General features: G+C 34.3%; 1 protein-coding gene across 2 annotated transcripts in view; it reads left to right on the top strand.

Moving 5' to 3' along the window:
* Positions 1-493: 493 nt before the first annotated feature.
* Positions 494-22,514, top strand: part of LOC135848774 (E3 ubiquitin-protein ligase goliath-like) — an 88,334-nt gene continuing 66,313 nt past the window's right edge. For both annotated transcript variants that reach the window (XM_065368769.1, XM_065368768.1), the window contains exon 1: positions 494-1,256. In XM_065368769.1, the coding sequence (XP_065224841.1) occupies positions 770-1,256 (487 nt within the window). In that variant the 5' untranslated portion in view covers positions 494-769. The remainder of the gene's footprint in view (positions 1,257-22,514) is intronic.

The raw sequence follows: 22,514 nt of genomic DNA, 5'->3' as shown, positions 1-22,514 counted from the left end.
TTGGGAATTTTATTCCTCAGTAGTTCGGTAGGAAACTGGTGAAGTGTTGAACGGTTTCATTATCAGATTAAATAATCCAGTCCATTGTAATAGGTATTCTAAAAGCAACCGAAGATAAACTTAATTTCACATTTATCGTTAAAAAATTACGTCCAGATGTTTAATTATAATTAACGACTGAGCATTATTAGGACGTAGGTATTGGAACTTGGAAGTTTAATTACAGCCATCCATACTGAATAAAAAAGTATTTGGAAATTATACAGTAATTTGTATTTGGTGGATAGAAATTCGTATCAACTGAAAACATCGCTTAATAACTCCTCTCAATTAACAATTCTACGATAATTACTATTTTTTTCGCGAAAAAAAATGCGTAAACAGAATTTATTCCTCGTTTGCGATAGGCTGATAACCTCGCTTGGGTACTTTATTCGGGCGAAGATGGTAACACTGCTGCGCCAACATGCACGAAGCCACTAACCAGCTGAGTCTCTGACCGGCCGCCAGATTCATTCGAAATCAATGAACGCTGCATGTTAATTGTCGTTATAGCCTTTTGGAGTGTAGACGACAAGTCTGTAGTTTTTTTGCGAGTGTTTGTTCGTGTTTTTCGTAAAAATTTACGAGGGAATTAGTATTTTATTTTTTTTAACCCTCGTGTTAGCGAAAAATTACGCGTTTTCGTACGTATGGTTGTTATTTCGTACCAGTATGTTAACCATAATCAAATGTTGAGTGCTATAGGTAATAATAATAATTATTCACAATGAATTCGTTAAGTTTGTTATTGCTAGTGTTTTCGACGTCGGTGGAATACGCGATATGTATCGGACCCGACTGGAGTAGTCATCCGATCATGCAACAAGCTTCGGAAGATAAAATAGAATCGTATACGACAGCTTTTCTCAACATCTCGTACTTGGATAAGTCAACCGGTCAAGTAAAATGGGAGAAAACCGAAGTAGCCAAATACGGTGAGTTCCACGTTTCCGCAGTCAGCGGAATCGTCGTACATGTCAGATCAGCTATGGTCAACGGTGACGAAGCCTTTACCGGATGTAGTTTTCCACTCAAACCATCCTACGGAGAGTTTCCCAAAGATGAGCCATGGATCGCATTGGTCCGAAGAGGCAGGTGTAATTTTCAACAAAAAATGGAACACGCTTATAATAGCAATGCCTCCGGTATTATCGTCTATAATGATAAGGATGGACCGCATTTGGAGCGAATGCGATTGCAGCACAATGTTCCGAGTGAGTTATTTTTTTCTCATTTTAATATCACTACATTACCTAGTACATTACACATTCGTAAACGTAGTAACGAGAATAGCACCGAGCACGTGTGTTTTTATCACATACGTAGCCAACCTGATCGTTGACCTGACCTGTACGTTTATGACGATTACTTTTCCGGCATGTTTTTACGTGTTTGTGTTCTATGTTGTTTGCAATCATCAAATTATATTAATTTGATTCTTGGGTTTTATAATACAGCCTTTACCTATTAATTGAACCATCCGGTATCAAACTTCAAAGAAAGTCGTAGGTAGGCTTATTGCTGCATAGGCAGACTAATCTACTCCTACAGTGTGGCGATGGCGGTTACTTTGGTTAGATAATTCAAAGCGCCGATAACGTTTGTCAGCCAGACCGAAACATCAAAGTTTACCGAACTTGTCACGTTGCAAAGTTCAAATGACTAAGTTTCTTGTCACAGTATTAACGGAGATGTATTTAACTCGATTATATCGGTCTCTTATGTACTTGTGCTTGTTGCGGAGTTCCTTATTATTCGAGTTTCATAGGGTTAAACTTTCTCATTATCAAGTTTGGCCCGTTGGGTGTCATGTTATCTTACCACCATAGGGTAAGGAATCTGCAAAGCTGCCAGTCATTCGACACTGGGCTTAATAGAACGTTGACACGAAAAGGAAATAAAACAACAAGGTCGATATACAACTACAATGAAATGTACCGAGTTTGATGTTTTATTTGTCGAAAAGACGTCGTGTCGATTAACTTTAATTCTCTATCATTCTCTCAAATGCCGTCTCTGTCCATCGTCATCGCCTTGTCCGGTATCTCCTCGCAACAGCTTATTGGCTCTAATGTCGAACAATCGCCATGCTTTACCGTTTATACGATTAAGATCTGCAATAACCTCTGATTCAAGGATAATAACTAGATGAGCCGAAATAGTGAAGTCATGTAGGCTGCGCCTGGCTGGATGCTAATTTGCCAAAGCCGTGGTAATGACTTTGACTTTTTCATCGCTATGATATGCTATGAGCCGACCTCGTCGTAGTGTAACTGTAGTTCCGTCTCTCTTTTTCCCGCGTGATTTGGTAATGAACCACAAAGGTTGGTAATTAAAACCCTGCGGTGATATGGGTATCGATTTTTTTCCACAGGTACTGTCGATTTACTTACCGTATTACTATACTTACGCGGATTGAGGTTTGAAGCGTGTAGATATGTCTATGTTCAGAGTGCTGGATGATTTGTAATTGAGAGTGATTGGTCGGGTATTTGGTGTGATTCGATGGTACTTATATGTAGTTGTGATGAGCTGATGACTCAAGGTGCCGGTTGGCCGTATCTACTTGCTGTCAAAACGACCAAAAGACCGGTTATTCGAGAACGAGGATCTTTCTGCGTTGGTTAGGTATGAGAAATGGCTTTTAGGAAAAAATGTCGACCATATTTCAGTGTTAACTGATTGATACATCCAAAATTTAGCCATTTCTAAAAGAATTGGAATTTATGTCAATCAGATTGATGACATATGGAATTTGAGCGATCACTCATTTTAAAAAATGAGAATTTTTTTCAATTTTCTCCAAAAGATTACGTTGATTTTCGAAGTCTAATTTCCAGATGCAGAAGGAAACAAAAAGCATGGAGTTAGATACGTATTCGCTGTAAAATTTTATAAGCTAAAGACTTTTTTTGATTATTATTATTTGTGGGGGGGGGGGTGTTAATAATTGCAGGATTATTACAGTTTAGATTTGGTTTGTTAGGTTGATGTTTTTGGTAGGGTTATGAATTTTTGGATTTCCGAAGGGTTGTCTGGGATAGTTGTTGAATTTAGGTCTATTATGGAGAGACAGTCTTGTTTGTTGTATGTAATTTAGGCCAGATGAATTGTAAATGTTGGATGGATGTAGGTAGGTTCATTTTCACAGAATTGACAGGAGGGTTTAGGAATTTTTCGATAGAGATGATTGTGTGTGGTTTTGGAGTGACTTATTCGCAGGGTGTCTAGTTGTCTACCAGAGGTAGTGAAAGTAGTAAAAAAGTACTGGTCATGAAAAATTAAAAAAAGCGGAAAATCCGAATTTCCACTCAAGAAAAATTTTGTGAAAAATGGCTCATTTGTTGGCTTTCTTAGAACTTGAATTACCTATTTTTGAAAGTTTTTCCCTCGCTTCGCACGGGCTATCTGCTCTTCTTTTTCGTCACGATATAAAAAACTTACACGTTAAATTTAAGAAAATATGTTCAAAAACTTTTTTTTTACTTTTTGAAACATGAATTTTTGAAAGCTTCCTTGGCCTCGCTTTACTCGTGCTAGTTTGCTTTTTTTTCAAGTTAGAATTAAAAAAAAAAATAATCATTCAAATTTAAAATTTTGAATCAAAAATGATAAACCTCTTCATTCATCACCCTAGAAAACAACGTTTTTATACCCCTCGAAATACTAATTTTCGATAGCTTTTTCGAAAAATTGGTATATTTTTTTCCAAATGTTGTTCAAATTTTCCATTAACTTTGAAACAAAATTTTTTGGAAAAAAGTTCTTTATTCGCCCAATTTTATTACAGTAACAAGAACCGTAAAGGTACGTAAAAATAAAATCAAAAATTGAAATGACAAAATTATATTCTCGACATCCGCTTGCTTGAAAAAAATCTTGGAATGTTTGAAGAAATTGGAAAAGCGAAAAAATTTTAGGTAAAATTTTGTCTCGTCCACCCCCTCCCCATCTTGAAAAATCCCAAGTGTTTAAAAAATGTCCTGCTTAAGTTCTGCTTTTTCATTTTGAAATTTTGTTGGGCTAGACACTCTGACAAATCACTGCTAAAAATTTAAGAAAATCCTTCATCTTTCATATTTGAAAGAATTTTATACTCAAAATAGTTGATTTGTCAATTTTTCGAGTTCGCTCATTTTGTATTTTTAACATGTACACATGAGAAATTGTAACAACTTGAATAAATATAGCAATGGTTATAAAATCATTGAATTGATTTCAAATTGATAAAAAACTTCAATGTAAAAAATTACAAAGTTCTAACCAAAGTGGGGAGGGGGGGGGGGGGGTAAAAAGATTTTGGAAAGCGGTGATTTTTTTTTTGAAAGGTAGTGAAAAGGTAGTGATTTTCGGCCAAAAAATTCCGGTAGACACCCTGATTCGTAGACGGGTTATAATTATTTCTTCTCTAATTTTTCTCAATTTTTTCATAAAACTTTGAAGGAAAAATTCAAAATTTTGCGATTCAAATCTCATATTTTTCCTAAACCGACGAATTTTGTAAAATATAGATTATAGGTAGATGATTCGTCGTACGAATCACGAATTTTTCGGATCACGGCCACTTAAAAATGGGATTCGAATCGTTTTACGAATCATTTTTACCGAATCCCCCTAAAAAAAAAGGTTTGAGTCACGAATAAAAAAAAAACGATTCGAATTGCGATTCGGATTCGAATATATTCAAATTTCCAGTGTTTTGTGTCGACCCTATAAAATTTTATTCCCATTTTTCAACAACTTCGATACTTACATCTCAAAGAAAAATTTTTACACATCATAGTCAAAGAGTAAAATTGGAAATAACATCGAGGTTTTCAATTTTGATCAAATTTTATTTTTAGAATTTCATTTTCGAAAAAACAAGTGGTGAAAATTGAAATTTTTTGAGAATAACAAGCTTTTAAAAGGCTGGAATTTTGTTTGTACCACATTATATGCACCTAGTATTCAATTCTGACTATTTTTTATGATTACTTTCTCAGAATCAGTAAAGTTGTTTTTTTCTTATTATTAGCTGGTTGTGCTATTTGAAATTCTTCGTTTGAAAATATCTGATTATTTAATCTTCGTAATACAATAACGCCTGTAAAGAATATAAAACTTTTCCGTTTTCAAAAAGATGTAAAATTGCAAAATTTTATCATTTGTTCTCATAATTGATTGAAAATAAATGAATGGATGAATGGCGCAGGAAACAAATGAAAGAATTCTATGAATGTAGAGAAAATTGTCGAGTGGAAATTATCAATTCCAATAATTTCTACCCTCGCTTTGCCGAGCTTAAATAACTTTCTATTGACGGCGATTAAGTTCTCGAAAAAGTAGGCAGGGTGGTTAGAGCAGTGAAAGTGGGCGTATGAATTCAATCCATTAAAAGTGTGCATTACAAAAAGTTATATTCAAGGTTTTCGAGTCGGAGTTTTTCTTTCTTTTTTTTCTTTATTGGAAAAGGGAGAAAGTTCATATTTAATTTTTACTAGAAATACCTGTAGATTTAATTCTAGGCAAAATATTTGTTACATGCTTACTGCTTACCTACCTAAATGTATTTTTAATCGTGAGAAAAGGGAAATTTTCCTCAAGTATGAAGGGGGGAGGGGAAGATTTTTAGCATATTTCAGTCGATAGATATTTCAGTATCCGAGGTGGGTGAAATTCTAATTTTCGTCGTTGTATTTGATCCTCTGTTTAAAAAATTAAAATACTTGAATCAGTTTTGATGTTCTAAAAATTTTACTGAATATTTTTAAAATTGCTAATTCTTATGAGAAAATTGAGTTTCTTGTTTTTTTTCTCAACTTTGCCTTATACTGCTGAGCCCCTCGTTTCGAAATATAATCAATTGAAATTTTTTTCCTCCTAGTAAGTATTACTTCGTAGCCTCGTTTAGTTTAAAATAGGTCTGGAAAAATGTTTCTAAAATTTGAAAATATAAAAATTTGCTGAAGATTCCAGGACATCTCAAAAACCACTTTTCACTATCATAATTCAAATTTAAACTTTCTATAGGTACCTCAATTTAATCAAATTTTGATTTTTTCGTGGTCCAAAAAATCCAAGTTTGAATTTTTAAAAATTTGCCAAAATCGGCATTTTGACAATCGAAATTCAGATCTTGAAGTTTGGCCTTGTGGTGTTTTTTTTGAATGATATTTTGATTTCTCAGGCAGGCTGAAATTTTTCGAAACAACCCTATTAAGAGATTTCATGGGAGAGATCATTAAGTTTTTCATATGTATTTAAGAATGGCATTATGCACCATAATTGATAACACTGTTGGAAAATGGTAATTTTTTCCAAAATTGAGTTTTGTGGCTAAATGCCCTAACAATGCCATAGATTCGATGTCAGCGACGACGAAAATGTTTTTTTTACGATTTTTTGAAAATTGGTCAGATTTGGTAAACAGCTAATTTATTTTTCTGAAATTTAACGCAGTCTAGCAAAATGTAATTACCAAATAACCTTGACAAGACGTAAGGAAAATTTTAAATTTTCAGGTCAATGCTCCTTTCTTGTTAAATTAATCAGAATATGTTATTTTTTTCTTTTGTAAAATTTGATTTTTTCACTAGTAGTTATATTGGTGATTTTTAAAACAAATTTTTTGGAAAATTATTCAATTTTCAAAGATTTGATTTTTTCAATTATCAGGAGCTCCTTAAGTGAACTTGAGTATATGTACCTATTGAAAGAGCAAAACTTGGGAATCACTTTTTCATTTAAAAAACGGAAAGAGGGATGCCAAAAAAAGGTGAATGGAAGTAATTTGAGGGAGGGGGAGAGAGAAAGGATTAGAAACATTAATTGATTTTGACAGGTCGAAAAATGGTAGGTAAGGTAAAAAACTAAATGTCAGCTTTTACTACCTTACCTCCTTGAAGACATCTTACCCAGTTTCATTGCAATTACGAGTATATGAACATTTTTTGAGCTTTCGAAGTTGTCAACAAGTGTTTTGGGACATTGGCTTTGTTGTTCTTTTGAGAGGGAGAAAAGGTCTCAAAAAGTTGAGAGGAAAGTATACCTAAGCAATTTTCAGGAGATGGAATTTCGAGGAAATTCTCAATTTCCAGAGTGAGTCATGACTCAAATGTTTAAAATTCAGCCCTTAAAATAGGTACCTCGAGACGTTATTGGGTTGAAAAATGGAAAAAATTGAAAAAATAATTTTTCATGTGCTAGGTATAAAAGTTGAAACACCTGTACCGGGATTTTCAAATCTCAGTACCATTAATATAAGCTTGTGTCTTCCTAATCTGCATACTCACAATGAAACGATAACAAAGAAAAATTCTCTCGAAGGATTAGGTACACCTGGAAGATTTGCGAAGATTCTTTCTCGTCGCTGAGCCACCCCATTTTCTCTGTGCTATCTCTTCAGCACTTTAATTTTTGTTTTTACCTACGCTTTCAATTCCTCAAAACTATAGAACTTTCAGAAACAGAAATCCTTTTCTTGTTCTTATATTTACAAAATATTAAAAAAAAAAAAGATCGAGAGAGAATAGAAAAAAGGTCGAGACAAACATACGCCTTCGAAGAGGGAGAAGGAAGCTGTGGGTGGAGGAAAAGAATAAAAACGTGGAAAAAATCCGTTCTTTTTTGCCAAACTCATCAGCATCGTATACACAGAGAAACTACCCTTGAGATTTCCAACCAGCAAACAGTAGTTTTCTTTTTTCTCGTAGCCAGTTCGATGTTTCGGTGAAAAGGTTGCTGTGTATAAAATAAGGCGATCATTCAAAAAGGAAAAAGGTACATCCGTTAACGTTTCAGTCTGGGTAACTGCTCTTTGCTCAATTCACTCTATCGTCGTATCTCGTGTTGGTAGCTCGCTATCTGGCTATCTACCTATATAAATAATTCAACCATCCGTAGCTTAATACGTTTATTGAACACGTATGCGTAAGCGTAAATTGTAAAACTGTAAGCGAATTGATTTTGGCCATAGTCTATGGACAAAGTGAACTACTCGTACCTTTATACGAGCTTCTACCTACTGTACCTACTGTCTTAGGTCAGCATGTTGTAGGTATTGTGTAAACTTTGAATCATCTGCGTGGTTTCGTGTCCTGTTGTTTACATACGAATTAATTCGACTGTGTATATTTAGAATTTAGATACCTTATACAGTGTAGAGTGTACCTATGTACATTTGATATTCTGTAAACGCACCAAACCGAGACGAACGAGTGATGGAATTATTAAACACAGATTTACTTATCTTGGCAGTCGATGGATAAAATCGATTAGGCTTTGTTCGGTAGTCAATTAAATTCTCATTAACGCCGAGGGTGGTGACTGGTGGTCCGGTCTGTGGTGTTTCAGTTTACTTCGTCACGTATTCGTTTATTAACAATGAGATTCTTTGTTCATCGAGATGATTGAAGAGAGGAGGTTTTTTCCATCTTATTTCCTCATTCCATTATGTATAATGTGCATGTGGTTGGTACTCAAGATTGGGGCGTTCAAGATGTGTCGTACAGTACACAATACGTTATAGACAAATGTCAGTCACGTCGAGTACCCAGGCTACACCTCAGCATAATATGCAAAAGGTTCGACTATATTTATTGCAATCACGTCTATCGAGGTGTACGAAGTACCAGAAAGAGTAGTTTTATATGAAATATGGTCCTCTTCTCCCCATCTCACCCATATATCGCTCGTTTATTGCGTGGTTTTTTAAACAATACAGATTCAAATTCACTTTACAAGTCATTTTGTTAATAATATTGTATTAGTGAACGATAACCGGATAATTATCACGAGTAATACTCGATGCGGTTACACTTGAAGTAGGTATGGGTATTTTTAAGTACGTATCTAAGCATTATAAGCCAAGCACACTCGGTTCTTAAGCGTCCGGAAGCGACTTGTATGTATAATCCGGTGTGACGTATACGAGGTTATAAGGTACCTTACCTCTTACCTACCTACTACCTACACCTTTATAAAAGAGGATTAAATACGTGCAGATGAAGAGTGCAGAGATGTGGGGGAAAAAAAGGTCATTTAACCTGGGTGAAATTTTGAGAACAACTGGTAAAATAAATTTGACTTTTTATACCCGACGACGTCGGTCGTCGTCGTTCGAATACACGACGAATAAGGAAAAAAGCTCTCGAAACGGGTATTTTTAGTGGTAAAGTAAAGCGAATCAGCTACTGTTCGCAGCAGACATTTATTCGAATTCCAAACTGAGCGTGGATGTGTGGAGATAAAAACCTATAGTGTTGAGTTGCGAACGATGGTGCGGAGTAAATTCAAAGGGTACCGACGTCGTCGTCTTCGCAAAGAAGATAGCAGTGGAGGTGATTTTTTTTATAGGTGTTATAGGTGATTGACATCGATATAAAAGATGCTGCTACTTTTCGACGCGCGCACAGATGCCGAATATTGTAACTGGGAAAAACACATGTTGCCGAAATGTAACATAACCGGAAGTAAAATCTCATCTGAGATGTGTGACGTAATTCGAACGTCAGTAGGTGATGATTTCGATCGTATACTTGATTGATCGTACGTGATTATTACGTTTGAGAGTACTCGTCTCGAACGTACGAGTATGTAGAGGAATAGGAGTCCAATGACTGAAAGTTGAAGGCTGCCTGAATCTGGAACCACGTTACGTTAGGTGTTTATTCTAATTCTAATGACTTCTCTCAACCGTGAATGGCATGGTCTTATTAATCCACCGTTATGTTAATGGGTGTATGTGTAGAGCTACCAGATTGAATTTCTTGTAACCACAGTTAGGAAAGAAGACGTCTTAAAGCTCATTTTTTTGGGCTGAAGATCAGTTTAAAAAGATCTCGAGAAAAGTTCAAAAATATTTCTATGAATCGTCATAGACAATTTTGATAGTCAAATGTTGGAAGTAACATTGATTTTTTTTCTCGTCAAAATGTGAATATATTATTAGCCTGGAGGTCAGTTTAACTTTATAAATTATAATTTATTTATTTTCTTGCTCTCCCTTTTATATTTCAACTGTTGTGAAGGAAATTGAAATTTTAAATTTAACCTCTGCGCCAATTTTATTTTATTTTATATTTTTTTCATTGCCTTTCTCTATATATATATTTTTGAACAAAAAAGTCGTGTGTTTCTTTTTCTTTTTTCTCCTCTCATCAATTTTATTCATCGAGTCGAAAGTTTGTCTTTTCCTTTTGAATTGACCAATTTTTTTTTTGTTGAATGAAATTATTTTGAAATTTTTTTTAAATGTATGTACATATCTTTGAAAGTGAGGAGAAATGAAAATGCATCCGTTCATCTAATAAAACACTTTTTCACTTTTCAAGGTCATTTTTGGCCTTTTTTCAGTTGTTATTTTAATTTTTACAAAATATCTGAAATGTTATTCCATTCTAATCTATTTTTCAAACTTTTTGATTTTGATTCTGTTATCTGAATATTTTCAAAAATTTCCAGGAATAGAAAAATGTTAATCTAAAAGTTGAACTATTCGGAATTCTTCTGACTTTTTCCCACCCCCTCCCCGCACCCCAAAAAACATTGTTCGGTCCAATTTTGGCCAATTAGTGGGAAAAATTCAGGCTGATCTCGAGAAGGGTGGTGGTAAAAACTGAGGTAAAAAGTTGAGAAAATTTAAGTCTCACCCCCTCCCCACGGCACATCACTTCGTCACGCCTTTGACCCAGAAGGTCGTACGCATGTCACAAATTAGAGCTGGCATTTTTTTTTGTAATGCAAAAAAATTGAACTTTTCACATACAACGAATTCTATCATAATGGAAACAGTAATTTGACTTGAGATGGGATTGAGGATGCTTAAAACACGATTATCTATACCTACATACATATTTTAGTAAAATCTTTATTTCCAGTCAAAAATCAGGAGCCTGTGAAATAGCCTACAACGCGTATGAAAATTCAATAAAAATAAACTTCTTCGATAAAAAGAAGACAGCTTCTTGATATCTTTTTATACCTAAGGAAGAAAAAAAACGCAACTTTATCAGTAATTTTATCACATAAGAGATAAATACAGAATAACTTCTTATTATGTTCATTCAAAAGTGAAGCAAAAAAAACGAAAAGAAAGAGATAGTTTTGCGCGAGAAAAGTTTTTTTTTTTTCAATTTTTATGTTTCCTTTGTTGAAAGTGTAGTTTCACGGGTCCCTTGCTGATTATTTTATTGACAGAAGCTTTTCATATGGGGAGAGAAAAAAGGTGCCTTTTTTTCCTGCGGTTTTCCTGCTCTAGAAAGACAATTTTTTTTCATCCAAAAGTGAAAATGAAAATATAAAGAAGGAAATTATTTAAGTTTGTTAGAGAAAAAAAAATTCTCGTAAAAAGGTAATTGCAATATTCTTGGCACGTTCAAAGAACGTTTTATTCCTTTCAATGCCGCAATTCCGTTTTTTCCTGCTTCTTCCTGAGGTGGGTAGGTACTTGTAATAAAAATATTGAAGCTGGCCTTTGACACCCCCTTCCTTCTCTCGAGAAAACCGATTAACCTAACAAATGGTACGTCACATGCAGGGTGTCTACTGGCAAGAAAAAGGCAAGAAAGTTAGAAAAAGGCGAGAAATTCGCATGGGTGGCAAGAAAGTTAGAAAATAGTATAGAAATTCCTTTGAAAAGCAAGAAAATTTACAAGAATTCACATCAAAAATTTCTGAAAACTTGAAGTTATTCCACCAAAATTTCAAGTTTTTATATTGTTAAAATTGATGTTGTTCTACTTTTCAAATGGAAAATTTTCCAAAAATTTTGCCCTCGCTTCACTCGGGCCATTCAAGATAGTGTTTTCACAAATTTTAGAAATTCAAAAATTAAATTGGAAATTTTGGATTTTTTTCATTTTTTGAATAGAACTAACTTTTCAAAATTGTTGATATTATTGTGCTCCGATGAAAATGTAAAATAAAGCATACAAAATGGCCGTTTTTTCGTTTTTCACACAAATTTTTTCTACAAATTTTCGCTCTCGCTTCGCTCGAGCAGTAATTTTACCTTCATTTCAGTAAAATGATCATTCATTGTAAAGAGTTTTCTGAAACAACCTAAAATGTCGATTTTTCGTGTCTAAAATTCTGATTTTGCTCTCCCCTCAATCACAAATAAAAATATATAATTAAGCTCTTTCATGGTTTGATCTTGTAATTGTATATGTCACTGGTATTTAGCACGTTAAAATTTTGATTTTTGTCAGAAAAATAACAATTTTTTGTCGAAAAAATGACATCATATTCCCCCTCCCCCAAATAACATGACTTTGATCCGCATTCAAGTTTACTTTTTATATTTTTGTTATTGTTGTCATCGTAGGATTGAATTCACTTCAGTAGACTTGCCTCAACGTTTGTTTTCATTACGTTTTTTATTACTATTTTTTCATTTGAGAAATTAATTCACTTCTCTGCTTTGAAGAATAATTTGTTGAGAATTTTTTTGGGGGGGGGGTTGAAGGGGTTAGCGAAGATTATCTACGCGTAAATAAGAAGAGGGGTAAGAAATTTCATTTTTGGAAGCAAGAAAAAAGCAAGAAAAAGGCGAGAAATTCGCTTTTTTGATTTTAGTAGACACTCTGATGTCTTTTTCATACTTTTGTATTTTGATCTCTTTAAGGGAGTGAAGGCAATAAAGGGATGTATCGAACAAATAAAACTAATATTTTAACTTGCGCCTTCAAATTTTTATCAAATTGTGGGGGGGGGGGTTGTATCACCAGGGGTGTTGAGAACCATTTTGCACATTATTTCGTTAAAAACAAGAGTAGAAAATGATCTTTACTTCACTCTGATTTTTTCAGAATTTTTCACTAGACCCTTATTTCGAAAAATTCGTGAATATTAAGTATTGGATTAGAATTGAAAGTCTACCTTTGTAAAAACGCAAAAAGGATTCTGATGTAATAGTTTCTATTTTTTAAATGGTTGTTTCGAAAATGTTCAATTTTCTCAACATTTTACTGGAAATGAAGTTTCTAATTGCGAATAAATTCGCCTAAAATTGTATTTGGACGCATTATTTTTTTAAATTATCTACCTGCCTACTTTGCTCGGTTATTTTTCGAGTCAAAAGATAAAATGAAAATTTTCTCTGCTTGTGGCATATTGAATGTAAATCTGTGAAAATATTTTTTCATATTTAAATTTTTCATTTTTTTATATTCAGAACTCGCTTCGCTGAATATTGAGACGTAAGTATAGTAGTATAGCAATAAATTCCAAGAATGTTTTTCTCTCTCGTATCTGATTCGTTTTCTTTTTTTGTAGGTAACGAAATTTTCTAGTCCGAAATTCCGAATTTTTTTCGACGAAATATTGCTTTTAAAATGAGAAAATTTTCAAATTCTTTCGCAATTTTTTCGAAATTTCTTTTTTATCTAACTTTTTTCGTTATTTTTCATTCACGAAACTCGTCTTGTTTGTGAAACAACCTCGAACAACTACATTATCGTTGAATTTCACCGCAATTAACTACACTTTTGCTTTCTTCAAGAAGTATAAACCGCATCATCATCGAAACTTTTTTTTATCGGTAGTCTGTCGTCAGCGGCTGCTTTGAATATCAATCAGCGTCTGCGGCACGATGCCTTAGCTATAAATAACGCGGGGAAAAAATTTCATAAATTCTTTACGCAGCAATGGCGAGAAAATTTAGGTCAAAATCACAACCACCACCGCGGACCATCGTCAGTACCCATGATACATTTTGTACGCTTGCACGTTATTTTGTGTACACACTATACACAGTTACTGGTCTTATACACATAAATTCGTATACAAAATACTATACGTAACGGTCTCGACTCAAGGGCAATTAACAAAAGCAAAGCGAGAAAAGTTATACCATTAATGTGACGCCACTTAATACGATTTTTTTTCAGCGTGCTTTCAATTTATGAAAAAAAAATTACGTTCTAACAATGAAAAACACGCAACGAATTCCTAACGGTATAGAAAAGATGGGAGGTAATATTACTATATACCATGTTACATGGTATAGACCTGCGTCAACAATGAAAATTTATCGATGTGTTGAAAAAAAAAACACAGTCCTCGAAGCGGGTTGAATTTCACGTTCGTCTTTTTCGACCTTGATTTTTTTGAAAACTCGAAACCCCTCGGGTGAAATTTTCTCCTTCAACAATGGTAGACTTAATTGATTAACTCGATCAAACGTTTCTATAAAAAGATACGAATTTTTTGTTAAACTTTCGATTCTTATTTAGAATGAACGATAATTTGGCATCAGTAAAAAAAAAAAGGCCTCCTCTAGAGCTTTCCAAATTAACTTAGCAGATTTTGGGGGAGAACAGCGAAAAAAAAACTTGATGATATTCGAATAGGGTACGAGAAGTCGAGGTAAATTAAAAATAAAAGGTTTACGTCGTCGGTTGCCAACAAAGTTGACATTTAATTGGCCAAATTAAAATCGTAAACAAACATCCGAACCTCTCTTGCTCCGTACCTCCTCCATTTTCCTAGGTGCATACGACGACCGTGTCCTATACAATGATTACGTCATAGTCTTGCATGGTCAAGTGTACATATACGTATTATGGCGAATTTAGATTCTCATTTGCTGCTTGCTCGTTGCTCGGTACCCTGAAAGAAGGGCAGAAGGGTGAAGACTTTGACTTTCAAATTCAAGGATCTTGAACGAAATTTTTTGACGGTGATGAAATTGAAAAGGCTGCCAAACTCCCATTGAATGGTTCGTTGATGAGTTTTTAATATACTGCAGGTTTAAATTAGGTGAGGAGTGAATGACTTGTTCGGTAGGATTTGTTTTCTTTTAAAAAACAGTCTTAAATAGTAGTTTGAAAGAAGTAATTTTATTGTGATTTTGGCTGAATATATTCATATTGATACTTTGTTTTCATAGAGACTCATTTGAAGACTCGAGCTATGTGCCCCAAAATTTTTGAAACCAACGACAACATTCCTTGAGGTGAATAATTTTAAATTTTTTCAACATTTTTAGTTCGTCGTATAATTGGTTGAAAGCTAAAAGAGTCAACACAGCTGCAAAATATACTCATCTAAAAATGAATGAAGTGCTGTTTTTTCAAATTTTGGGACATTTTAAATTCCTCTTCCTCTCTCTCAACTCATCTTGGGTCCCAAATGTCTCTTTTATATCCGAATCATCATTTTCAATTTTTTTCAAAGGAAAATATTGCTAAACCAGGCAAGTTTACCGTGTTTTTAAAAAAATGTGTGCTCATAAATCTTCATAAATATTGACCTCGTGTGGTTAAAATTATTCTCCCAGGTTCGTTTTCTATCAATTTTTCGAGTTTTGGGTCTAAGAAGTAAAAACGACAAACGTGATTAAAAATTTTCCGAAAATTACTCCAATACGAGTAATTTTCAAAATTTTCCTTCCCCTCCTTCCTCTTTCGCTATTTTTCTTCTTCGTTCGTCTGTTTTAAAGATTTGCGAAATCGAAAAAATTAGTTTGGAAAATTGGAAAAATTCTGGAAAATCATTTCTCTGAAGCAATGGACACCTTAGATAATTTAAAGTAAAGTTATCATTTAAAATTTTGAAAAATTCTCCTGAGTTTCTTTTTTATATTTTTTTTTCATCAAACTCATCTTGAATATAAAATTTTAGAAGTTCTGTGAGGTACAAATGTTCCTATTGTTTATTGATATTCAAAAAAAAAAAAAAAAAAAAAAAAATGAAATGGAGTGACATTGTATATGTAAGTATTAGCACGTTTGTTGGATGTCCAAGGGTGATGAGTTCAAACATCACATCTTCTCAAGTTTAGAATAGACTTGCCCTTCCATCCCCTCTTTTTTCGAGAAATTATGGTAGGATGTGTCCATTTTCACTAATTAGAGGTTGTTGAACTCTAATACCTATTAATTTTTTGGATTCAATCCCTCGGTATCTTCACAGCCCATAATTTTGAGGGGGAAAAATGAGTGATCGGAGACTGGGGGAACATGTAGGTAGGGATTGACTTTTTCAACATTCGAGTACGATTTTTGGGGGATGAAGACTGTGGAGGATGGCGAATTTTTAAATGTTGAAAAGATGAGGTTGCGTTTTAATGTCGTGAAATCAAGGCAATACAAACACAAACTATCCACACAACATGCAATTAAACCTTTACACGAGAAATTCGATATTGAACCTTTGAAAAAACATCTTTGTCTGGCCACAAAGCCACAAAATTTGATTAAAAATATCAAACTTCAGCTCACTGCACGCGCTCATCACAAGCGTATACATAATCGAACACAAAAGCCACGTGATTTGATGAAGTGCCACGAAAATAAATTATTTCATTATCGAATCTTTGTCGCTCCAGGGGGCTACGAAGACAAATAACAGAGGTCATTTCCTTACTACCACAATACGCGACGAATATTTTTATCACGTGCACATTTTGCATATTTTTTAAGCTTTCTTTGTTGTCTTTGTCATATCACCGGCCGATTTGCCTCAGCTGAGGTCTAGTCTTCACCAAAATCCGATGTTTATTTCTGTCACGTGCACTTTCCACTTCGGTATATTGAATTTTTTTCAAGTTGGTTTCCTTCGATGCCTTTATCAGATGTAGTCAGTAAGATGAGAGATCTTTTTTAAAGTTCATTTGACTTCTCAGTATTCTCACCTTTATTTGGTGCTTATATCTACTCGTATAATTATAGCTTCATATCCTTGAGGGGAAATATAAGTATGGTATTTTTTTTTAAGTGAATTGATTTTTTGGTTTATCTCTGCATAATATTCAAAATCTCCGAGGGAGGAGTAAAACATAATTATTTTCGATATATGTATTTGCACTTTGTAAACTCTCATTCTATCAATTCCTTCATTCATTTGCTCGTCACGACTGCACAAGACAAGGTTCAACCTCTTTTGAAATTGTACGTAGGTACTCGATTCAGCAGTTTCGTTGTATTTTTTTGTTTGGAAAATTTTTCTAAACAAAAAACTACAATCATTCGACATCTTTTAACACCGGATAAAAAAACTCCGAGAAACAAAAAAACAATAAAGTAGATTATTCAATTTCGCATTTTCTTTCATAGTTGCTCGAACAATGCTCTCGCAGTTCCATCTACGAGCATTTTCTCTTACTTAGCTGATTCGAGGTTGTGATTGTTAAATTTTTGTCTCAATAATTTCGAATCGTATTACTCGAGATGGCGAAGGGTGCGATGAAATTCTCTTTACTTGGCAATTTGTAAATAACATCTTCAAGTACCCGATTCAATCATCGTTCTCGTTAGATTTTACGAATTCGCGAACCAAGTAGCAGAATTAAATTAACTCGTAGAAAAATACCATTAAAAATATTCACTGTCGCGAATATGCACATCGTTGAATTGAAATGAGAATGTAATACTTACAAGTTCGAAGCGAAGGTATTTTTTGCGAAATTTCTTCGCTATTCGCCATTTAAACAATAGTAGGATGGATGTGGAATTGTGGATGGGAAGTGCAAATTTGATAAGACGTTCGTCGAAATATGGTAAAATGCAATTTACAACCCTAAAACACGTTACCCCGGGTTCGATATCTAATTACAGTCGATGCAGTGGCGCTCACCGACTGTAAACAAATTATCACTCGAGTAAGTTTCTTTCCTTTAAATAAAATTTAATTACCTCGTCGTCACTGGTAATTACATCTTTGATACGAGAAAATATTTACCTTTAACGTCTCGCTGTTATTCTGTAACGCTCGATACAAAACACGACCTGGTTTTTTTTTCAAAGCGGGAGACGAAAAAAAAATGCTTGGCAAAAATAGAAAAAAGTACCCCAACATGTACTCTTTGCCTCATTCAGCGTGTAACATTCTAACAACTATGTTCGCAATACGAGTAATTTCCGTATTTATATTCAACGGGTTAAGTAAATTGGCTCATAAACGAGCCTCGAAGTCGGGAAACCCTTTACAATTACCTTATCCTCGCAAAACTCTCCCTGGAATTCTGCTCACCGAGGAACTATCCGAGATTTCGGCCGAAAAGCCAATTTTACATACCGAAAAATCCTGCAGTAAAAAGAAACCCGCCAGAGTATCTGATAAGTTGGCCATAATCGACGAAGATGATCTGTTAGCCAACGAATACAAACTTCAGCAATTTCTTCTAAGATTCGAAAGAGATTTCTTGAATTTACTCGAAAGAAGTACCGGCGAAGGCGTCAAGATACCCAGACCGGTTCCATATCCTGAATATTTACAAGATCCGCCGGATATACCCGTCGCTCATACTCACGCCAGCGTCCTGCGCAGACTCTATAATGATGAAAAAATCGCTCGAACTGTACCGGAAAATGTAACCAAACCGAAAACTTACCCGAAAAAACCACCGGTGCCTGTATACAAAGAACCAACCAGAGTAAATTTACGATTGCGTAACGTTAAGATAAATGGACCCTCCACCGTCTCTACCTCCAGCACTACAACTAACGCTACGTCAACGTCAACTTCGCGTAATCATAGTGAAAATAAAATACAATATCTTCGAGAAATTATTCGACAACAGAATCATACGAAAGATACACATAAAAGAAATACATGTCGGTTGTGAGTAAGGAATTTTGTAGATTTTTTTCACTGACATTTTAGGAGTGAAAAAAGGCGTTCGGTGGAAGATTGGAAAACAAATACCATCGATTTGTATATTCTGATTCGTTGCCCAACATAAGACATTTTATGATCAAATTATTCGAGAAAAGTTCAAAAATTCAGATGAAATGTCCTAATGTCGAATTTTTTATCGTGGGTTTTGGAAATAGCTTTGACAGTCGAGTCTTTTAATTTTTCTCAATTTTTTATGAGGTTTTTTCTTGGTACTGTGTAAAGTAACTAATATTATCATTTCGGTCTCAATTTTCCAAGAAAGGTAGGAGACGGGAAAAATGAAGCGAGCCTTGTAATTTTCCGGTAATTGCGGTTGCTGATTTTTTGAAAGCTCCTTTTTAAAGACTTGTTGACCTTTTGAGCCAATGTGTTGATGGAAATTTAAAGAGAATATTAGGAAATTTTTATCAGCAACTGAAATGATAAAATCTCGATAGGAAATGTTTTTTAAAAATGTTGAAAAATTACGAACTGATTTTCAAAATAGGATTTTATCATCCTTTTGTTCTTTTAGGAGTTGCAAGGATCCCAACTTTAATTGAAATCCAAAAAAAAATCAAAAGTGATGTGGCAATGTGGCATATTAATTTTTATTAATTAATTTGAAAGCGCTGAATCCGAGTCTCGATCCGGTTGATCTGATGATCCCCCCCCCCCCCATCAGTACACCTATTAAGCAAAGTTGAAATACCTACTTACCAAAAAATAATAAATGATGTGTGACATGTCGTTTGTTTGGGTTTTGAGGGTGATTAGTTCGAATATGTACTTATTTTTTGGATAAGACTCCCTCAATGGCGTTTCAGATCAAGCATTCTGTTCTTCAGGTGAAGGAATAGAAGGACACCTTGGGAACAAATTTGGAAGAAACCAAAATCTCAGCTGCCTTTCATTTTTTTATTTTTTGCAAATTCTTGCGAACCCAAAATTGACCATTTTCGGCGATTTATGCCCTTCTTGAAAAAAATGAAATTTTTTGTAAAAATTATGAAAAATAATTCTGAAATCAATATCAACTCCCTCGAACCAAATTTCACCATTTCCCGTCATTCTGGTGCCTCCCACGCAATTTTAGGTTTCTCCAGAATATTGGAAAAAATCAAATATTTTCTGTTTGTAGAGAAATTTTTGAAATTTGCATCATTCGTATCTAGTCTAAAACAAGCCTCATCCCGAATCCAAATTTCACCATTTCGAGTCATTCTGGAGCCGTGGAGCCTCCAGCACGATTTTCGATTTCTCCAGAATTTTAAAAATTTCTCCAAAAGGCGTCAAAATTGATTTGGGCTGCTAAAACGAGTGGTGACTTATTCTTGATCTATTTAGCGAGTTTACCCATATTTGGCGTGATTTCCAGGTGGACTCGTTGAGTGCGTTTTTTTAATCTGTACTTTTTTAATGATAGTTCAAGTGAAGAATTCTGGTCAGAAAACAGGAAAACACCTTCGAGGTGCGTTCACCTGGAAATCCTACCAAATGTGGAAATAGGACGCGAATAGGTAAGCCACACAACTCGAATTTTGGCTATCTAAATTAATTTTCACGTCTTCTGGAGAGATTCTAAAATTCTGGAAAAATTGAAAATTGCGCTGGAGACTCCAAAATGATATGAAAATGGTGAAATTTGTTTCGGGACTAATTTTCATTAATTATTCTTACTGAATTTTACTTTAATTAAAGAGCATAAAATCGTCGAAAATGATCAATTTCGGATTTTCAAAAATTTGTCAAAAATCAGATAATTAATTTGGGCAGCTGAAGTTTTGGTTATGGGGGTTTCAAACCTCAAACCATATTCTTTCCAAAAATGGCGGTCATGCTCAATTCGGAGGCGTACCCCTCGAGAGGTTTTCTCGTTAGACGAAAGCTTGTCCCTCATGGTGTATGCTGCGTGGGTGTTATTTCTTATCTGTTTCCTTCATCTCTTTTCTCTTTCCAAGTTTCCTCGACTGTGTAATTTTTTCGAATATACTTAAGTATGCATTATCATTCTATGACGTCAATACTTCTTTCCTTTTTTATAATTGACTTGTAATTGAATGAATAATATTTTTCGTGCCTTTAATGAATCCTTCCCGCAGAAAGTTTTTTTTCACTTTGTGATTTGAACAAAAAAAAAATGCATGCGTGTTTACTATTTTCTCACTTCAATGTATACGTACGTACTTCTTAATTGAAACAATTCTGCTCGATTTTCTATTAATAGTATAAGTAAAGTACCTGAGTATACATTTTATCTCGAATTTTCATTAAGATACCTACTCATGATGAACAGCAAAAAATCGTTGAGGCAGATAGAGGTGGCAGAAAAGAAGACGCGAGTCGAGAAGGGTTTGAGAAATTAAAATGAAAAATTAACTACACCCTATAAAAAATGTTTCGTTTCAAATTTCGACTTATGAATTTTTCATTTTAGCTTTAAAACAAACACGAAAGCGATAAAATTAATGAGAGAAAATAATTTTCATTTTTGTCCTATTTCTATTTTCTACCTTCCTCCTTCGGACAATTTTCTTCGAAGTATATACCTGAGAAAACAAATAAACGGTGTTTTTCTTTGCCTCGTGTTTAATTTTTTTCAGGGTACTTGATTTTTTTGTCGTTTTCATGAAAAATACCCTACCTATGTGAAAAATAACAACAAAATTAATAACTCGCTTTGTTTTATGATTATATTTTTCGTAATTTTTTCCCTATGTGAGCCACGAGGAAATTCGATCTGGTCTCTCGTCGGTTATATATTTTCGACCTTGATTCAGGCGCGCGTCATTTTTTTTACAATGTTAACAATGTGCGATAAATTTGCTGAAAAATTTCATTGTCGAGGCGCTGTGCTTTATTACCGCAACAATTTCGCGCACCTAAGATGATTATATTGGTGAAAAATTGAAAAGAAAAAGTACGCGTGAGGAAAATTACATATCAAGGTATTGTACACAATCGAACAGGTTTATTTGCGTGTAATATTAATGGATAGGTGGTACTTGTCGCTGCACGAGTACAAAGTGTACTTATTGTATTTATATAGGTGCAATTGTGATGAGAATTTTTTCGTTGATTGAGCATGAATCGGCACTTCGTCGCGTGCATCGATAGCGTAATTTTTACCAGTAGACGGACACGATTTTTTGATAATAGATGCTCGATTGTGTGCGAAGTAAATTATTGTTTGGTTGGTATGATCCTCCGTATTGCGACCAGTTTACCTTAAAAGGTTCTTAAATGGAGGAGGATGGGTGATTTGCGAATATTTGACGAGTATTGTATCAGTATTTGAAATGATTCCAACTTTTAAGGTAGTTGCAGAATTTCGCATAAAAAACGAAAAAGATATGATATTCGCGTGTTGAGGAGCAAGTAGTGAATGAGGAATGTCGTGCAATTCGCTTGAAAGTGATAGTGATGCTGACTCATGTCGTGAAGTTCTTGTTCAAGTTATGATAACCGGGAATTATGTGGTTGTAATAATGCAGATCAAAAAATGAGCGTAGTTTTTGAAGAGCTTGGCAATTTTTGAATTTCTTAATGAAAAGTTGGTTTTAAAAATGTCAATTTCAAGTTTATAATTTAATGCTTTTTTTGCAAATCAATTTCTCATCCGGGGGGGGGGGGGTGACATTTACTTTTGGACGCGTTTTTGCTCTTACGTCTCGACATCTTTGTCTTTGTCAAAAAGGTTCTACTTTTTCTTCGATGTCTTGACAAAATGTCATTTTTTTGTACTTACCTTCACCTATCATTCTTACATTTTTTTCGATTTTCAATTAAAATAATTTTCCAACATTTTCCCCATTCATGTGGATTTTTTTAATGGGAGGAGAGTTGGTCATTTTGCCAAATTGTATTGTTCTTATCATTATTTTGTACGT

The sequence above is a fragment of the Planococcus citri genome, chromosome 5 (assembly GCF_950023065.1).
Source record: "Planococcus citri chromosome 5, ihPlaCitr1.1, whole genome shotgun sequence".
Classification (NCBI taxonomy): Eukaryota; Metazoa; Arthropoda; class Insecta; order Hemiptera; family Pseudococcidae; genus Planococcus; species Planococcus citri.
The sequence above is the reverse complement of the archived record's forward strand: the minus strand, read 5'-3'. Positions and strand labels throughout refer to the sequence as shown.